The sequence below is a fragment of the Hemicordylus capensis genome, chromosome 1, assembly GCF_027244095.1.
Source record: "Hemicordylus capensis ecotype Gifberg chromosome 1, rHemCap1.1.pri, whole genome shotgun sequence".
Taxonomy (NCBI): Eukaryota; Metazoa; Chordata; class Lepidosauria; order Squamata; family Cordylidae; genus Hemicordylus; species Hemicordylus capensis.
Genome location: NC_069657.1, coordinates 136881501 through 136902493, shown reverse-complemented (window position 1 = coordinate 136902493; position 20993 = coordinate 136881501). Strand labels below are relative to the sequence as shown.

The window sequence follows — 20993 nt, the reverse complement described above, 5'->3', positions numbered from 1 at the left end:
CATGGAGGTTTGGCTTGGTGGTCACAAACTGTACAAGCCTACACTGGAACAAGTCCAGGAGCTGACCTCTGGTAAAATCTCCACGTTCTTTCATTGTGTTTCTTGTGGGTATGCAGAGGCATGGAAGAGTCTTGCATCTGCCATACCTAGGAAGGAAATATTCAAACCAGCTTTGACAAATGTCCTCTGGTACCTTTACAATCTTCCAGCAGATAAATGTTTTCAGTCTTCAAATGGCTTGCAATTCCCCATATTTCTCTGAGGTCCTTGGCAAGCCCAGTTCTATACCAAACACCCAGTCAGTTTCTTTTGAAAAGAGCCCCATACTCTCACTGGGTTTTGGAATTTACTTTTTGCATTGCAAGGCTATTTCCATAAAATCCATCAGATTTTCCTCTTGGTTTCTCTCCAGGTCACATGCAAGCAAAAGAGCATTTTGATCTTTTCCTCTCTAGTTGCAGGCAAGAATCAGAAGCATTGGATGGAGGGGGTAAGCTATGAACTAATGAGGAATGCATCTGTCAGCAAGAAGTAGGCTTGTTCTGCTTCTGTTTCAGCTTATTCTTATACATGCAGGATTTGTTTCAAGTTACCTTAAACTATAGTCACTTAAATACACCATTGATGGTACTGCAGATCTATGTATGAAACACAGGAATATAGGAAAGCTGCCTTCTACCGAGTCAGACCATTGGTCCATCTAGCTCAATATTGTCTTCTACACAGAGTCTGCCAATGGCTTCTCCAAGATTAGATGCAGGAGTCTTTCTCAGTCCTATCTGGAGATGCCAAGGAGGGAACCTGGAACCTCAGGGCAGCTCCATCCCCTCAGAGGAATATCTGATAGTACTCACATGTAGTCTCCCATCCAAATGCAAACCAGGGTTGACCCTGCTTAGCAAAGGGGACAACTCATGCTTGCTGCCACAGCACCAGCTCTCCTCCCCTTAGACCTATGCAGCCAGAGTGTTTCTATAGCTAGATTTTGAAATTTTGGAAAGGAGCAAAGGGGCACAAGTTAGGGGTCGGCCCCCTTATCTACCACTTTCAGAAGGTGTGTAAGGATGATTTGGCTATAATTAGAGGGACTCAGGGCATGGGGCTTTCAGATTTCATTCAGATTCCCAACTGCTGCCTTTTCCACCATAATGCGAGTTTTGTCTCTATACCTTTCTTAGATTTCTAGCACTCCTGGGTAAGACCACTAGCTTTCCCCCCACAGCAGGGCTCCCTGCAACAAGAAGCAGAAAATCGGCCTTTGAAGCTTTATACATCACCACCACAGCAGCATGCTATAGAAGCTTCATCTGATTATGAATTTCTGCTTGTCTTGCAGTTGTTACAGGCACAGGGGCCCCTGTGAGGGCAGTGGGGAGGGAGGTGATAATTCCCAGGGCCTATGAGTGCAGTGGCGAAATGACTTGCCTAGCAAGCCAGAGGCTGCCAGTTCCAATCCCCGCTGGTATGTTTCCCAGACTATGGGAAACACCTATATCAGGCAGCAGCAATATAGGAAGTGCTGAAAGGCATCCTCTCATACTGCGTGGGAGGAGGCAATGGTAAACCCCTCCTGTATTCTACCAAAGCCAACCACAGGGCTCTGTGGTCGCCAGGAGTTGACACTGACTTGACGGCACACCTTTTCCTTTATGACCGCTTTGACATTTGGTGACTGTGGCACATTCTGCACACGGCAGCTTCCAGCTTGTGGCCAGCTGATTGGGATCTACTACTACCACCACCTACTACTACCACCACCACCACTATTTCTATTCTGCTTTTCAGCAAAAGTTCTCAGAGTGATTTACACATAATAATAAGATGGTTCCCTGTCCCCAAAGGGCTCACAGTGTACGAAGAAACACAAGGGAGACATCAGTAACTGCCACTGCAGGAATGCAGTGCTGGGGTTGGAGAGGGCCAGTTGAGCTCCCCCTGCTAAGTATAAGAGAATGACCACTTTGAAAGCTGCCTCTCTGCCAAGTTAGCAGGGGGCGTACCTTCCAGTCCAGTGCACACAGGGCTCAACTTTTGGCATCCCACTGCAAACACTTAAGTCATGTGTGTAGCGAGGTGACGTGCCAAACGTCCAATCATATGAACACAGGAAACTGCCTTAAACCAAACCAGACCATGGGTCCATCTGGCTGAGCACTGCCTACTCTGAGAGGGTTTCAGGCTGGAGTCTCCCCGAGCCGAACTGGAGATGCTGAGCCTGCTCTGCCAGCTATATTAGGCCTGTTTTCATAATTCTAATTAGGGTAGGAGATGTGTCCTACCCAAGGTTGGGAGCTGTGTGTGCCCCCATTTCCCAGTTGTCTGTGAGTAAAAAGCAAGGGAGGAGGGGGAGGACATGATCCTCTGTTAAGCAGCAGCCGAGCAGCAGTTCCGGGACTACACTGGCTTTCCCAGGCCTTCTTTAGGGAAACAAAAAAGGCCAACCCGAAACTCACAGTCAGGTTGTTCACACATGCAGGGATGCCACTCGATTCAACATCAAGGGGGTATACCTTGCCATTGACTGACTCCCTTGAGAAGAGTTGTGTCTGCGGTCTTTGACTCAGCGATACTTCAGTTCTAGCTGTTGTGTGTTTGTCTCACTCCCCCAGGAGAGACATGACCCTGCAAGCAAGTGCGCGAAGGAAGCGAGCCGCCGGCCTCTCGCTCTTTTATGCTGCTAGATGGCGGCGCACACGCACCAGCTCTCTTTGCAGAACTTCGCAGCCGCGGCGGGTCTTCTGGCGAGCTCAGATCGTGTGTGCGGTCCGGAGCGGGGGCAGCTCTTGGCAGCCGCCGCCAAGAGATGGGCTGCTGCCAGAGCAGAGCAGAGCTCCCCTTTCTGATGATGTCACTCCCCCCGCCCGGGGAAGGGTGCGAGGTCAGCCGCCCCCCACCCCGGGTCACCCGCTCCTTCCCAGTGGGAGTTTTTGCAGGGAGGGCTCCCTGGCTGGGGGCTTCACGCTCCCACGGAAACACGTGCCGCAAGAACTCGGCTCAGTCTTTCTAAGAGGTTGTCCCCAGGGCAGGGTCCCCCTCCCCCCCCTTGGAAGTGCATCTGTGATCCTCCTCGGAAGAGCGGGCAGCAGCAGCAGCAGCAGCACAGCCCCTCTTGGGCGGAGCTCGCCTCTTCCCTCCTCATCAGCGTCGCCCGCCCTGGAGTGGAGAAGAGGACCGGGGGAGCTGAAGGCGAGGCGCATGGGGCTGCTGGCTGCACTTTGCCCGTCGTCGAGCTGCCCACTGAGCGCCGCCTGAATCCTTCTCCTCCTCCTCCTCCTCCTCCTCCTCACCATGAGCTTCCCGCGGCCCCTGCGCCGATCCGTGAGCCTGAACCCAACCCGGACCCTGAGGCTGGTGGTGCTGGGACAAGGCGCGGTGGGGAAAACAGGTACTGGCTTCCCCTCCCCTACTTCCTGGGGGGCAGGGCTGGGGGGGCATTTAGCAGCAGGAGGCAAGCGAAAGTTGCGCGGTGGGGGGAGGCAGGCGGCTTTGCTCTCGAAATCCCCTCCCCGCCGCCGCTTCTCCTCCTCCCTCGAGGGGGTTTCCTAGTCCGTGTTCGCGCGAAGGACTGACTTGCCCTTGTACAACAGTACTGGCATTTCTCGCTCCCCATCTGGAGGCGATCTCCCATCGCAGGCAGCATTCCCATGACTTGCCCAAACTGAATGGGGAAAGGGAAACTTTCCAGCCCGGGTGAAACCTTCCTCCAGGATGACAGATCCTACCGCCAGAAGGAACGCCTGGTGGTGTGGATTGAAGAGCTACAGCCCTCTTTTTTTTCCAAGCGCCCCTTCCCTGAAAAATCCTCAGATTGAGCCACCAGGAAGGAACAAGAGATACCCTCCCCTCCCACTTTCCATTAAGCTCTCCGTTTATCTATCTGGAAATAAAATGGCCATGGTAGGGGGTGGGTGGAGAAGGATGCCTAAGCAATAGCTGTCACACTGGCCCTGTGACCCCTTCCCCTGGGCAGTTCACTGTGTGAGGACAGGACATCTCCGCACTTCACAGGGCCTGACAGGCTCAGACTGGCCCACAGGGCAGCAGGGCATATTCCCGGGGCGCCCCACTGGCCCCACCCGCAGGGCACCCCTGAGCCCCGCCGCTCTCGGCAGCAGTGAATACTCCCACCCTTCAGCACCCATTCTGCTCAAAACCCGGCACCCTCCCCACATACATTCCACCATTCTCTCATTGCCTCCAGTCCGGCCTTGCAGGGCCATTGTGTGTGCTACGTTTATCTAGTGGTTCCAATAGCCAGCATGACGACAGACATGTCATGCCCCCAACCCAGGGGCATAGCTAGGGGAGAGGGGGCCTGTGTTCACCCCTCTTTTTGACAGCCCCTTGGAGTGAAGGAGATAATGAAGAAGATAGGAGAGGTGGAGCTGGGGGGGCCCTCAGGAGCTCGGGGGGGGGCTGGGTTCTTTGAACTCATCTGCTCAATCATAGCTACACCCCTGCCGCAACCCTTGAGCACCTGCATCAGGGAGCCCTGTTCTAAAGAGAGGGGCAAAGAGGACACATATCTGGTGTGGGAAACGCTAGTGTAAACATGACCATCGCCAATAGTGTGTGGAGCTGCTCTGAATCTATTCCTGATTATGAGGCAAGAGCTGTATCACTCATGCGGTGAGCTGACTTCAGCTTGCTCTGGTTTGTTGTCCTTTATAAGAATCCTCATGGTGTGTGTTCATGTGTTTATTACTATTATTAAGGAATATTTTATACTACTTTTCAACAGAAAGATCACAATGCAGTTTGCATAGCAAAGGGGCTAATTTTTCAAATGTAAGGCATACCATGTTAGATGATCCTGAGCATGCACTCCTGAGAACATAAGAAGTTCTGGTGTTGAATCAGACTTAATGCTGCAGTCTACTTACCCCAGCTTTCTTTGCAATAAGAAGCTCAGTATTTACACAGACTGGCAGCGGCTTCTCCAAGGTTGCAGGCAGGAATCTCTCTCAGACCTATCTTGGAGAAGCCAGGGAGGGAACTTGAAACCTTCTGCTCTTCCCAGAGCTGCTCCATCCCCTGAGGGGAATATCTTACGGTGCTCACACTTCTAGTCTCCCATTCTATTGGACCATCTGTACTGGTGTGTCCAATAGAAATTGGTAGGTAGAGAGGTCTACCAGTGGACAATGGTTGGTCTTCTGACCACTTCTCCTATAGCTTTCCCATTCTTATTTACTTGTAATGCTGCATTTTAACCCCACTCTACTTCCAAGGAGCTCAGGGCAGCATACATGGTGTGTGCCAGCGTGGCGTAGTGGTTAGAGTGCTGGACCAGGACCGGGGAGACCCGAGTTCAAATCCCCATTCAGCCATGATACTAGCTGGGTGACTCTGGGCCAGTCACTTCTCTCTCAGCCTAACCTACTTCACAGGGTTGTTGTGAGGAGAAACTTAAGTATGTAGTACACCGCTCTGGGCTCCTTGGAGGAAGAGCGGAATATAAATGCAAAATAATAATAATAATCTTCACAACAACTCTGCCAGATAGCATAAATTGAGAGAGTGACTGGCCAAGTTCACCCAGTGAGCTTCGTCTAAGCAGGGATTTGAACCCTGGTCTCACATAGGGACATAGGAAACTGCCATATACTGAGTCAGACCATTGGTCTATCTAGCTCAGTATTTACACAGACTGGCAGCGGCTTCTCCAAGGTTGCAGGCAGGAATCTCTCTCAGACCTATCTTGGAGAAGCCAGGGAGGGAACTTGAAACCTTCTGCTCTTCCCAGAGCTGCTCCATCCCCTGAGGGGAATATCTTACGGTGCTCACACTTCTAGTCTCCCATTCAGATGCAACCAGGGCAGACCCTGCTTAGCTAAGGGGACAAGTCATGCTTGCTACCACAAGACCAGCTCTCCTCTCCTCTCCTCTCCTCTCCTCTCCTCTCCTCTCCAAGTTAGACATACTGTCACTGCACTATGCTGCTGTGTATTCTCACAACTTGTGCCTGTGAAGTGAGAATGGAAAATGTGAGATAACCCAATAAGCTTAGTAACTGTGGAGGGATCTGAACTTGGACCTTCCACATCCTTATTAAGCACTCTCTCCACTTGATCTAATGGTTGCCAAGCTTCCTCCCACAAAACCTGCCCCCTTTATTAACATCTAAATAGCCTTAAAAGCATATGTAGAGAAAGGAGAAGGAAAATGACCTCCTTTCCAGCCTCTTTCATATGTTAAGCATGGGAGGAGATCAAAAGGAGGAGCTACACAGCTCATGCTTTGTTTTCTCCCCCCACCCTTAATGCCTTTTTGCATTTACAAAGCAACTTTCATCCAAAGGTCCACATCCCCAGGAACTTGACAAGTTGAAAGGATACAAAGGTTCTTCCTCCTACATCATACATATACAAATTTGCCATTAGATGGATTTCCCCTGAATCCTAAAGGAGTGCTGTGCATGCTCCACTTCCCCAGTGGTGGAAAGTTCCAGGGTCAGCACCACGGGGTTTTGTTTCCTTTGGATGACAGAGCATTAGAGGCTGTATTTGTAATGTTTGCTATAATATTTATTTACTTGCAGTATTCATTTACAAATGTATCAGCAGAGTGTAGTGGAAGCCAGCAGACTCCTAAACAAGCACCAAATCCCAGATACCCGCTGGGGGCAATCTCTCCAACCCCCAAGACTGTGTCCTCAATTTCCGGATAGAAACTCACAGCTCTTCCTTTCTCTGTCTCCAGGCAGGGCTGTTTTTCTCTCTTTCTCTCCCACACATTAATACACACTCACCTGCAAAACACTCTTTCCAGGCCTGAATGGATGACCTACCTCCCCATTCAGGAAGCCAGCCACACAAGTGAAAACAACAGGTCCCTGATAACTCATTCACAAGGATCAGTCCAGCCAAACTCACAACAACATGCCTCCCCCCACTCCTGAAAAGGCTTGACAAGTTGACTTTAAATGCTCACAGCTCCGAGAGTTCCTTAGTAAATGACAGTGGGATCAGGTTAACTAAAAACTAAGCATGTATAAGCAGGTTCATGGCGTGGCTGGCTATTCACATATTGCAAATATATTTCTCCATCACCAATGAATGTTTTCTTTTTATTTGGCGGGTGGAGCATCCCTACATCCATCAATTCTGACAAAACAAAAGGGCAATATTAAGTCCTTACACATAGCTATTTCCTATTTCCCTGGTCCCCTGGCTATGCTTGCTTACATGAAAATAGGCACCCCAATGACATCCTTGCTGTTGCGGAAGCACAAATTAGAATTTCAGTGAACATATCTAGCCCTTCCCCCAGTGATGAAGTCCCGCCCCCCGCCACATGAAGTTATACTAACAGGGAGTAGGTCAGAGGTGCAGAGAATGCCATGCTGCACCATTAGAGCTGCATCCCCGAGCAAAACATTTTTAGTTCACAAAAGGAATCTTCTATTATGCTTGTTCTTTGTACCATCTGAAAGAGGTCTGCATTTTTTCAGATGTCCCATCCTCTGAGCTCCCCTACTATATGGAAGTTATCACATTTCGTTTTAAACACAGCCCATATTACTTCCCCTAACAAGCTGCATTTCTCCTCATCCAGAGGCCGCAAGGGAGGTCTCCACATCTGTAGTGCTTCCTTGTGCTGGGCAAAGAAAAATCTCTAGGCACAGTTCTATGAGGATCACTTGAAAGCTCCAACCATATTCCCTCTCAGCAAAGTGATCCCTTGCTTCTATTGCCTGCATTTTGACCTGCCAGGTCTAAACCTCCTCAAATGTGCTTTAGGCTGTGGCAAGCTCCATCTTTCTTCCTCTTCCTGCCACTCTTGAACTGGTTCCTGGGCCACTCAGACTGATGCTCTGGTCCAGCCTGTAGAATGAATAAGTCTGATCCAATCTTCAGATTGAATAGGTCTTGGATGAACCTTAGTCTGGAAATAAATTGTGTTGTCCCTTCATGACTAGCCCTCTCAGGTTGACAGCCAGTGATTTCCTGTTCTGTCCGTCAAGTTATTTGCTTATATTGGGCACAATCTCAAGCATAGAGAGGCTTCCTGGTCTGCTTTGTCTCCATAATGCATAGCCTTCTTGATTACCCTCACAGTTGAGGCCTGCCAGTGGGGAACATCTGCTATAAAGAACTAATCCAGGGGCATAGATTGGGGAGAGGGGGCCCATGTTCACCCCTCTCTCCAGCGGCCCCTTGGAGTGAGGGAGATAATGAAGAAGATAGGGAGGGGTAGAGGGGGGCCCTCAGGAACTCGGGGGTGGTGTTCCTGGGTTCTTTGAACCCATCCGCTCAATTATAGCTATACCCCTGAACTAATCCCACCCACTAAGAACTTCAAGGGATATAAGAACAGCCCTGCTGGATCAGGCCCAAGGCCCATCTAGTCCAGCATCCTGTTTTACAAAGTGGCCCGTCTGATGCCTCTGGGAAACCCACAGGCAAGAGCCGATGAAGTTCCTTTTAGGAACTTGTAGCTCACTCATGACTGTGGACTTCAGCCAGTTTTCCTCTCTGTTCCTGTGTGGGATACACCTTCTCTTCTTTCAACTCCTGCAGATTCATTTTCCAGCATCATTACCATTCCTGGGTCTTATCCTCCAGATTTCTCTTTCTTATCCGGCAGTTTTTAGTTGATTCCTAGCTTCTGACTGCAGCATTCCAGTCCAAGGCCTCACTCTTATGGACTTACACAGACATTCGTGACTAAATGCTCTGCAGTTAGGTGTCCAGGTCAGCCTAATCCCTGAGAGCTGCTTATCAAACATACTTTCATCTCTTGACACACCACTTCTAGGCTCTCCCTCATGACTGCCTTAATTTCTGCTAGGAGTGCTGCTCCTTCCATCTTGGCTTCAGTTTTAATCAGTTTCTCTCAAAGGAAACAATAGCCCACTCTGACATGGTCCGTATTAATGGATTCCCCTTTTCCTGAATGGTGAAAAGTTCCAAAGGCAAGACTACCAGTTTGGGATGGAAAAATGCTGGAGACATAACCCTGTCTTTGTACCATTTCTTTTCTTACATTGTGTAAGGAAGAAGGCTCCTAAAAACAAGCACCAGATCCCCAGAGATCAACATGTGTAGCTCCCTCAAGGCTTCACTCCCAGCTTCAGTAGCCACCGGCAGGAAGCTCTCAGCTTCCCACCCCCCTCCAAGCTTTAAACTGGCTGTTGCTCTCACAAATATACATCCACAGAGCACTCATCCCAGGTCCTAGCCCTGTAAGTAAATTGTCCATTCAGGAAACCATCCACAAGCATTAAGAAACACAAATGCTGCTCATTCACAGTGATTAAGTTGGCCAGACTTTCAACAAAGAAAACAAATGGTCCTGTAATAATGTCAGAATGTCAGGTAATCGGTTTTTCTATTTTATTTAACAAGCTGTTCAAAGCCATGCTGCAGAGCAATGCCTTTTAGAAGAACAGCTACCTCCAGGTGTGCATTTGTGAGTTTGATGGGTCTCACTCTGATTTCATTTGGAATTGGGGGCATGATGCTAGCTAGCTATTGCCTGAAATTGCCAGACTCCAATGCCTGTCAAGCTATCACAGTCCCAAAAGCTGATTCTGTGTATGTTTGAGTTGAACTGTGTATCTTGCAGGCTCGTAAACAGAAGGTAGAATAAAATCTTACATGGATTCACATACTGACTGCTTGTCCCCTGGTAATGAGTAAAAGATCTAGCCTTGTTGAGAATATGCAAAACCTGGGTTGCTTAGAAGGTTATGCACTTCCTTTAACAGATGAGCTATCACAGATGAGCCCCACACACTTGTAAGTTCTTTACATAAGAATCAGGTGGTAACTTGCATGTGTAAATTATTTATCACAGTTCTAAGATGCAGATAGAACTTTAACATCATCTTAGAGACAATGCCTTCAGTTGTGTGCATTAAGTGATGAGAAATCAAATGAAAAACATGCTAGTGTGAAATAGCCCAGGGGGTGGGGGTCTATTCTGCCTTACATGATTAATAACTTAATGAGTTTCCTATTCAGTACAGAGCTTGAATATTATCCCAGATTCAGCATGTTATTTATTGATTTTTCATTTTATATTTATTTTTATCTTACGTTTCCACTGCATGAAAGCACAAGACAAATTCTCATTGTTGACTCCTTATTATAAAATTGCTTAAAATTGCTACATAGAAAACTTCACTTGATATAGAATACTTGAATACATTGATATTACATCATTTACATTGAGTTATATTGGCTGATATACTGTACAAAGGTACATCAGTCCAGTAACATTGCATGCACATAAAGGATGTTACATAAGAGTAAGTTCATTGGAAATAATCATCTTCCTCTTATGTGTTGTCATTTGCACAACTATATATGCAGTGTCACTGGGCTGACATACCTTTGCATGGTATGTCAGCCAGTCTACATACATACATACATACATACAGTATAATGTGCTTATATTGGCTGATATAATGATTTATGAAGCATGGGTGCTATGTGAGAAGTGCCAGTCTGCTGCTGAGTTCCAGAGAAACACAGCACAGGTGGGATTCCAATAACCTTTTCTTCCCCTGGAGATCTGTGCCACCTGAAAATATGTCCCTGAGAACTGCATGACCCTCAGGGACATATTTTCATGCGGCTCAGTGCTTCCAGGGGAAGGGGAGATGGTTGAAATTTGCTCCCCCACCCCTTAGGTGGGTGCCAGGGCTGCATTAGCTGAACTCATCTGCAGCACTGGCTCTTCTCAGGTAGCACTTGCGCTTTGTTAGTCAGGATGTTGGCCACTATAACTGAATGTATTAATATAATAAAATACTTGAAATGTATATGTTTACATATTCATGCTTGGAATGTACCATATATGCATGAATATGTAAACATAATATTTGAAACAAAGCCCTGTTTTGCTTGTTTTCCTAAAAATATGAATGTTAGAAGCTTCATTAAAATGTAGATTCTGTCAATAGCTAACTATTTCCAATCAGTTAAACAAAGCAAATATTCTTGATTATAGTGCATTTTTCTTAAAGTTGACTGATTTTTATACCTACCTATTTAATCATATTTTTACAAATTTTCCTAGTTTGTGGACTGGGAGACAGCAGGTGGTGCTGAAGCTGGAAGTTGTATGTCAGAGTTCTGTCACATGTCCAGTCGCTAAATACCTTATATAAGTCAGTAAGTCACTTCACTTTTCTGAGGTACAATATGCAGTGGAAACCAAATGACATGATGGTCCTGGGAAATATGCCACTGTTCCACAGCTCATAGTGATAGTGATGCTCTCAGTCTCTTTAACCTGTACCACTCTTTGTTTGTTTGTTTGTTTGTTTGTTTGTTTTATTTTAAGATTTTCTTCCCTGACTTCTACCAAAGCCTCAGGCTGGCTTACAAGTTAAACATATTAGTGGCAAATTGCTGTGAAGTTATCTGTGTGCAGGTGAAGAATGCTTGTTGGGAATGTATCGGTCTTTTCTTTGTGAACATAATTTGATTGATTGATTGTTAAATTTTTATACTGCCTTTCATTAAAATAATCTCAAGGCAGTTTACAAAACATTTAACAATAATAATAACAACAACAACCATAAAACTGCACAATAAGAATTAAAATGGAATATAAAAATACAAATTTAATTAAAAGTTTTAAAAAATTTTAAAGACATGTGCAATATAACCATAAGACAGAAAGCAGCAGCAAACAAAACACTCATTTAAAAGCCTGGGTAAAAAGCCAAGATTTTACTTTCTTTCTAAAAACTGTGACATCATGCCACCTTCCTTATAAGGATATATTTTATTCTACTTGTATCTCCGGAAGCAATAGAAGGAAATATATCTTACCATAGCATTGGGGAAGTGAAAGATTTGGATATTATAAGATTCTGTGTTTACGAAGGATACAGAGAGTTAATGTAGGCTATATGCAGGCCATTTTCTCTCAACTCCAGCCCCCTCACCTGTAATACAAAGCTGCTGCTACTACCTTACAGGGTTGTTGTGAGGACTGCTAAAATAACGTGTGTGAAATGTTTTTAACATTAAAGCACTATTGAAATATAAGGTATGGTCATGTATTCTGAGATAATATTTACCTGCTAAAAAAATGAGGTTTAAGTACAGGCTGCCATCTCGGTCTAATGCAGGGCCCCTATCTCACTCACCTCAACGTTTACCTCAACGCAGTTGTTTCAAATGGCAGTCTTTCCTTATACTAGTTGCCGACTGAGATTGTGCAACAAAGTAGTCTCTGTGTGAACCTGTTCACACTACTCTAGTAACATTATAAAAAGAATACATAGCAGAGGTGTAGAGCGGAAATCTGTGTCTAGAAAAATAAATATAGCCTGTTGACGTGTCCTTTTCTAAGCCTTTTCTAGGTCTGGCAATTCAAGTTAAATTGAAAGGTATGCAACTAAAGATTTGGTTGTTTTGTCCAAGTCAACACAAGAAATTACAGCTTTTCTTATGGTCTATTTAGACTAATTGCTGCCTTGGTTCTCTGGCCCACAATTCCTCACAATTCTCCCTTATTAGTTTTCTTCTACCCTGGCAAGAGTACATAACCTTTTTTGGTCCAGACTCTGGACCTGTGTGACAGTTTTAACAGTCCAACTGATACTTCATTTTCCTCATAAGAATACCACAGCTTGCCAACATGTTATGGTTGATTGTTTTCCCTCGTCCATGAGAAGCTAAAATGTTAAATGTTCAAGCGAAAGTGAAATGTTGTTTATCACAACAACTTAGCCAAAGGCTGGGTGGTATGGAGGGCAAGCGCCAGTCAGTCTACTTTCAATATAAGATTTCCTTGTGAAAGTGAAGAAACATGCTGGGGATGAAACTACAGCCATCTTTTAGGCATTAGGTTTCAAAGAACACTCCTTCCCAATTAATTTTGTCCACTCCAGAAAGGAAGGACTCTTCACAGTCACTGCAGAGAGGATGTAGCTTCTGTAATCTCAGCCGGTGTAGGGCTTGTGCTTTGGCTGGAGATGCTGTAAGAAAATTGCATATCCCTGCTAACTTGGCAAAGGGGCAGCTTTTAATGTGGTTATTCTCTTTATTTAGCAGGGGGAGAGTAACTGACCCTATCCACCCCTGGCACAGTACCTCCAGTGACTGTTGCTGGTGTCTATCTTATGTTTCTTTTTAGATTGTGAGACATTTGGGGACAGGGATCTATCTTACTTATTTATTATTTCTCTGTGTAAACCGCCCTGAGCCATTTTTGGAAGGGCGGTATAGAAATCAAATAAATAAATAAATAGATAAAATCTCCCTGTGGTGTTCCATAGTAAGTTGAGTTCTTAAGTTGGCAGGTTACTTTATTTGACGTTGGTGGGGAAAGGGCCATTTTAATTTGGAGTGTTGAAAAAGTAGGGTTAATAATTTAGTGGAGGCCTGTGCATTTTGATTTTGATATCTAAATATGAGAAGAAGGCCTATTTCAGAATGTGAGAGATCAAAATCTTTATTTAAAGATGCAATTCACACTGAGGGTAACACAGTAATAGCAGCGTCCTGACCACCACAAAAGGAGGCAATCTACAACACTAATATATCCCATATGTAGCTTTTGCAAATCCCCATTTCCTTTACACCCCCTATACACATGCTTTGCATGTTTTACTGAATTGTAGCTTTTATCGGGATATTAGGCACCGTTTGATTTTACCCCTATTGATTAGATTTCCTGGACACCCTGATGATTTTTTAGTTAAGTTTTTACTTGCGGATAATGATTCCTCTATCTCCTATATTGTACCAACATTTTATTATATGACCATTAGGGTGTGCAGCTTCCTGACTGGTTCAAAAGGGAGCTTGGACTGTTTATAAGACTGCTGTGATGATGACTTGGTACTGCTCCAATCGCTACTGTGATATCTGCGCTCTGTCATAGTAATCTTTGTAATTTTTGGCTTTATATTTGGTCAATGGCCATAAATTAAAAAAATTACTAGCATGTGCTCTGTAACATACCTCCCTAGAGATTGTTGACACTTTAGAGAAGGCCAGCAGGGTAAATTTCAAAGTCAAGGGAATTTCACAGGACAAAGGCAAATATTTCTCTTCTGGCCTGCATCATAATTGGTCACACCTGTGTGTGGTACTAATACTAGCTTATTGAATATCATAAGGCCTTGAACTAGCAAGATGTTCCATGTGGGTAGAGCCCATGTGCATATACTCAGGCATCCGCCCCCTGCTCAGCTGCTGGCTTTCAAGACTGAGCAGAGTCCCACGTGTAAGGCTCTTCATACTGAATAATTGGAACTGAGATCCTGGGGGTGGTGGGGAGAAGGTGAATTAGCAGATGGAAACTGAAAAAAGAATGCTGTTGTCACATGACCAGTATTTCATGCAACAGGTTTCCCACGAGGAAGGGATCGCCAACATTCTGTAGTCAAAGGGAAAGATCTAAGAACTACTAGAATAGGGGTGGCCAATCTGGGGCTCTCCAGCTGTTGTTGGACTACAACTTTCATCATCCCTATTCCCAGTTTACTGCAGCTGGGGATGATGGGAGTTGTAGTGCAATAGCAGCTGGGGAGCGTCAGTTTGGCCACCCATGTACTAGAAAATTTCATAGAATGAATGCAGTGTTGGGCTAAGGTAGGTCTGGGTGTTTAAATTGGGCAGTTGCCGCAATGTAAAGTTGCGTTTACCTTGAACTGCATTGCTTTGACTTATCTCACAGCAGGCAACATGGTACAGCACCTACACACATTCTGCACACAGGGACCACTCCACATCATCAGAAACGATGAAAAAACAGGGCTCCAGATTGTACGGAGAGAACCATGAAGGTGTACAGTTGAACACCCTTTGGCTGAATTAATGAATCCTACTTCACTACCTCTACACATTCACTGGATGTTTGATTATTTTATGAGCTTTCATTTGCTTTCATTAGTGACCCTTATGAAGAATCCATGGGGAGAATGTGTGTCTTCCCACATTCCTCCTCTGGCTGGACTGTGGGAAGGTTTTTGTGAATGTGTGAGCAAGTGGCAACAATGTGAGTTTTACCATTGGTTTTGTGTGGTGAGCATTTCTCTTGGAAGCTCCAGAATAAAAACAACCTGCTGTTTAACAATACTTGATTTCATTGTATGTTTTGAAATTGTAAGGTACCATGAGAGCCAGTTTATGGACTAGATTGGGGGATATAAATTTCAAAATAAAATAAAAACAGACTAGTTTATTATCTATAAATCAACAGCTGTGAGTGTAATGCAACTCAGAAGGTAGTTCTTTTTTACATTAGAATCTTGACCCAATGAGAGTATTATCCTTTTCTTTTAGTATACTTGCCCCCTAAAATACTGCAGTTTTTGAGATGGGATATTCTGTTTAGAGGCTTGCTTTGAAGACTCAAGTTATATTGTTAATAGGACTCAAATGCAGTAGTAGTTATTACAAACTGTGAGATAAAATTGTGATGAGGATGTCATGGTATTTTAAAGCTATTTAAAGATTCAGATCCCTCTGTTTGATTAAATCTTGTCATAAGAACATAAAAACAGCCCTGCTGGATCAGGCACAAGGCCCATCTAGTCCAGCATCCCGTTCATACAGTAGCCCACCAGATGCCTCTGGGGAGCCCACAGGCAAGCAGTATGTATGTGCATGCCCTCTCTCTTGCTGTTGCTCCCCTGCAGCTGGTATTGCAGGTGGTGGTAGATACATTGGCAAGAATTAGCAAGATCTTGAGCCACGTGATGAAGGCACTTGGAATTGCTGGGCTGCAGTGTGAGGGTTCTCCTTTGCTTTCAGATCTGTTACTGCCAGGAGATTAGGCAGGTGTAGCTTTTCCTACTCATCATTATTTCCCATGTATGCTCACTTTGTCCAATATAACACCCCTTCCTGCTGCAGTGAGCAGGTCTCCCACGGCCTGATCCACTTGCATCCTCCTCATTCCACACTATATGTGGGAGCTTCCTACTGCTGACCCCCTCTCCTGATCAGCAACCCTCCTGGGACAGCCGTACCTGCCTAACCATGCATTTATGAGAGTCTGGCTGGCTGGAGTTCCAGCTCTATTGCACAGCAGATGAGAAAGGGGAGCTGTCAAAAATGACTGAGAAGGATTAGCAGGAGATGCTGCAGCTGCCTTAAGTCCTAGTTCAGTAGCAGATGTACAGGTATAGAAGGACTCTCCCAGTTGCAACCTGGCCACCCCAAGGGCACATGTTTGATCTAATAACAAGGGATCCTTTGAACATTCTAAAAGTTTTCAAGAAGGCATGAGGTTACTTTATCTTTTAGGAACATAAGAACAGCCCTGCTGGATCAGGCCAAAGGCCCATCTAGTCTAGCATCCTGCTCACGCAGTAGCCCCCCATATGCCTCTGAGAAGTTCTCAAGTCGGGGGAAGAGGGCAATGCCCCCTCCCATTTGTGCTCCCTAGCATCTGGTATTCAGGGGCATGCCTCCTGTGATCCTGATGGAAATATACAGTTATCCAGGTTAGTAGCCACTGATAGCCCACTTGAATTTGACTAATCCCCTTTTAAACCCATCTAGATTGGTGGCTGCCCCATCCAGCAGCAGAGTATAATACTAGCTTTGGATTTTTAATTTAATTTAATTTATCTAATTTTTTGCTTTTTTATATTTCAAGGATTCCCCCCTGCCGCCCACCTACTCTGAGCTCCTAAGAAGGGAATATAAGCAAAGTAAACAAGTAGTTTGTAGACATTTATATAGTGATCTACTCTGTAAAAGCTCTTCAGATTGATTTATCCCAAACCGTCTTGTGTTCAATATATGTAAATGCCCATACCTTTAAAGTATCTTCATTGCAAGGCTTTCAAGAGGAACAGAAATGGGGTAGTTGTGCTTGGTCTCTGCATGAACCTATGCCTGTCTTCAACTTCTTCCTTATAAAGATGCCTTCTGTTGTGTTCTTGAAAATTTTAATCAGTTTAATTGGGTTTCCTTCTTAATATAGACCCATGCACTTTAACTTTGGGAGCCTGCCCAGTTCCTGCTATCGAAGCAGGCACTTCCCAGAACTCCAGATTGATTTGTTCAACTGCCTTGCCCTTTACCATTGAAGACCTTAAAAATGTAAATAATTATAGGCTGCTATATTTTGTTGTTTCATAATCTAGCTTTATGCACTTGTGGTAAGGCACACCATGTATTGGTATGTTATAGCGCTTTCTAGAAACTTCCCTCACATGATGCTTGACTCTTACTGCTCCGGTATCATTTTCTTTTTGATCCCTTCTACTGCTTTATCAAGCCCTCAGAGTGAATAAAGAACAAATAGTCCATATTTTGGTGCAAATATAGCACTAAATGGTATGGTACAAAAATGTATGGTGCTGGAACTGTGGGAGATTTGTTTCATCTTTATTTCGTCTTCATCAGCAGGGCTGCAGAAATCCACTAGTCTACTAGTCAGTGACTAGTGAAAAATGCTGCCTGATGAGTGAAAAAAGTCCTGATGAGCAATGTACCAACATAGCTTGATGAGTAAAATATTTTGTCTGGCTGATAAACCAAGCCAACATTTCTTTACCCCTGACCATCAATATGAAAATCTGCACCTTCCCTTGTCTCTGAATTGGCTTCCGGAGGCAGCAGCTTGTGGTTGGGCTTTCCCCCTGACCAGAATGGACCATTTGCCCTAGACTTGGATTAATGATGCCCTCTTTCCCTGCTGGTGGCAGCACTGCAAGTGATCTGCCATTTAAGGGGAATGCTGGAGGGCCTGAGTCCTTTTAGATAGATGGTGTGGCCCAATGGAAAATTGTGATGATTCAGATTTTCAAAAGAAGTACTATGGTTTATTTTTTAATGGTTTTACTTTCTGTTCATGTTCTTACATTATTATCTTATTTTAGATTTGTTTATACAAACATTTTATTGTTAGTCATGCTGGATCTTCATATTAGAGGGCAAAGCAGAGAGAACATTTTATAAATAAATACATTTTTCCCCAAATACTGAAAGAAAACAAATACCAAAGTGTTGACTGTCTTGGTCTCAAATGCTGGCACAAATTGCTTTCTGTGCTTTGGAATTTCCAAAGCTATGTCATTCTGAAACCCTGCTTTTACCACTAAAGCTTGAAAATCAAAGCTAGGTTTCACCAGCGTAACTTGCAGTAAGCCTATAACATGAGAAGGGGAGATATGCATCCCTAAATAATAAGGAGGCACTCACCAGGGATGCACAATTGGCTGTTCCTGGGATTTGCGCTCAATTCTTTAGGGGCACCTCTTTCTCCTTCACTTTTACATGTTTACTGTGGGCTTAAGCAGGTTTACAGAAAGGCTGTTCTCACGAGCAGCCTAACCCAGGCTAGGACAACCCAGCCTGGGTTAGGCTGCTCATGTTTAGCGCCGGGATCGACACATATCCCGGAGCTACCCACCCACCTAACCCCACTTTGTAGCCCAGCCTTCAGCCGGTTAAGGGTGCTCGTGTGTCTTTAACCCCAAGGCCAGGATTGTGTGCATGGTTGGGGCTGCTTGCAGCCTGAGCATACACAGAGATGGGCGCCTGGAGCGCCTGTCTCCTGGGGGATTCCCCCAGTCCCCTGCACTCATTGTACAGTGCATTGTGGGATATCTGGAGGCTGGGATATCCGGAGGCTGGGATATCGTCCCAGCCTCCAGAGATCCTCACTGCTTGGTGCAGTGCAAATCATAACCCTGCCTTCCGACCCGCCTGGTAGGTCATGTGAATACCCTTAGTATGCCTGAGTTGAATTGTGAACCAGATCTGTAATTAAAGAGCAATCCAGTGCTTTTGAATTGTGTAAGGTGCTTCAGTAATTGAGGCAATTTCATAAATATGTGTATTAAAAGCAAGGGAAAGATTCTGCAGGTGTCTCTGTGTGAGAGCCAATGTCTGTATCTAAACTGAGCTCACTGAGTTCAGAGGGGGCTGTTGCATGATTCCACCCCTTCTAGCTACTTCCAAGACACGGATAACCATTAATGTCTCACTCATAAGAAGAGATGCTGACCTTCCTCTGCAAGTTGACATCTAATATTGCAGTCATATGTGTGAATTAAAAATTGTGAAGTATGACCCTTATGGCCCTCATTTTTAATTAACCTTTAGATTACTCTGTCCCTGGCTGAACTGAAAACTCCATACTGCCTTTACCTTTGCATTACATTTACTTTGTCAGCCATGATGCCATTGTTCTTCCTCCATGGTGGTTCATTATTTCATTATAAAAAAGTAGAATGTGAGAGGTTTCGCAAGGCACAGGAAAGAATGGGCTGGTATTTTGCTTTTTTGTGTTAACTTGTGGCTGGCGATCTTGTCACAGACTTGCTCTGCTCCCACATTGTTGCTGCTGCTCTGTGGTATCTGGAAAGAAGGAAGGACACATCCTGATGTGCCCCAAGTCTGTTATGGCCAACTGTGCTATTTTTAAGAGAGAGAGAATATAGGCTGATTCAGTACCACTGACTACAGATAATCAGTGGTATTGTACAGTGATGGTATCCTAGCCCCCACTGCTTTGTCTTGATATGCATTTGGAATAAAAAAAAATCAATGGTATTTCTATCTTGGGTATCTGTAGAGAAAACCTGAAGCCAAGTCAGGCAAGGTAGTACCTAGCCTTTAAAATGCTTTTGGGGCTCATTTGCATTTTCTCACTGGAGTTTTCAGAATATATTGTTCTTGGGCCAATAACCAATCCAGCACAATTCCCATAGCTCTTTCATTATGGGAACCTTCTTTCTAAAGTTACTCACTAAATGATGGGGACACACAGAGTTTGTACTTAGTCTAGACCTTAACCACATCCTTCTTTCACTAAAAGGAGCCCACCCATTTGTTTTTCTGACCCTGTCAGTCTCAACCAAACCCACATAATCCTTTAACCGCCAAAGCTTGTATATTATTATCTCTGTCTGGACCTCCTGCCTCTGGCTGGCTGTTGTCTTGTACTGTGTTCTCTGTATATGTACTTTGAATGGTGACCAAAGTTTTAATAATCCAATCCTCTCTAGCTGTAAGTGATAGTTTGAGCTATATGGTGTGTGTACTTTCCCCCCCCCCTCCTCCTAAACTCAAGAGGAACAAGTTATACTGTGTATAAAAGGACTATTACCCCTGTCCACAGAAGGCAGATTATGTGAAAATTGCTATGTCCATTTTCAAAATGACTACATAGTTCACTACTTTTGTAGAAGAGAACACAGAAACTGTTCTTCTGATGAGCCCAAAGCTTATTTCTTTTGTACATATAATTTGCTTTTATTTACATGTATATTTTTATGTACTTCAGTCCAATTAGAACTGTACTTTGATTGATGTGAATAAGAGGTGAGAGGGTGCACTCCCCCCCCCTCGAGTGCTCTGTTCCTTAATCGAGTAGGGGTGCAGTTTGTCCAAATCTCTCTTCTACACACACTCCAAATACTGGCCAACATGACAGTTATTTCCAGTGGACGTAGTGCTGTGCAACTGCCTGGAAGCAATTTTAAGTCATTCCGCAGGGTGACTTAATGTTTACTCCATCGAAGTTGCCTTTCAAGTTGATCAGCAGCCGTGGCCGGTCCGGTCCCTAATGTCAACATCAGGCTGCCTGTCATATTGGCCACTACATGGGGGGGGGGGCCGCGTGTGGCGTGTGTAGATGGGCAGTTTGAGCAAACTGTCTCCTCATTCAGTTAAGGAGGGGTGTGCTGGGGAGAAGATGTGTGCATTCACAGCATGCTCACCTCTTAACCACATAAGTTGGGCTAACTGAGCAAAGAGGCACCTTTTAAAAGTCATGATTCTCTTTATTTAGCAGGGAGAGAGCAACTGACCCTATCCATCCCCAGCACAGCATCCCTCCGGTGGCTGTTGTTGGTGTCTCTTATGTTTCTTTTTTAGATTGTGAGCCCTTTGGAGACAAGAATCCTTTCTTTCTTTCTTTCTTTCTTTCTTTCTTTCTTTCTTTCTTTCTTTCTTTCTTTCTTTTTTTCTTTCTTTCTTTCTTTCTTTCTAAACCACTTTGGGAACTTTTGTTGAAAAGTGGTATATAAATATTTGACGTATTTGTATTGTCTGAAC

General features: G+C 44.7%; 1 protein-coding gene across 1 annotated transcript in view; it reads left to right on the top strand.

Moving 5' to 3' along the window:
* Window positions 1-2959: 2959 nt before the first annotated feature.
* Window positions 2960-20993, top strand: part of LOC128340811 (ras-related and estrogen-regulated growth inhibitor-like) — a 40701-nt gene continuing 22667 nt past the window's right edge. The window contains exon 1 of the mRNA XM_053286532.1: window positions 2960-3385. Within this exon, the coding sequence (XP_053142507.1) occupies window positions 3289-3385 (97 nt within the window). The 5' untranslated portion in view covers window positions 2960-3288. The remainder of the gene's footprint in view (window positions 3386-20993) is intronic.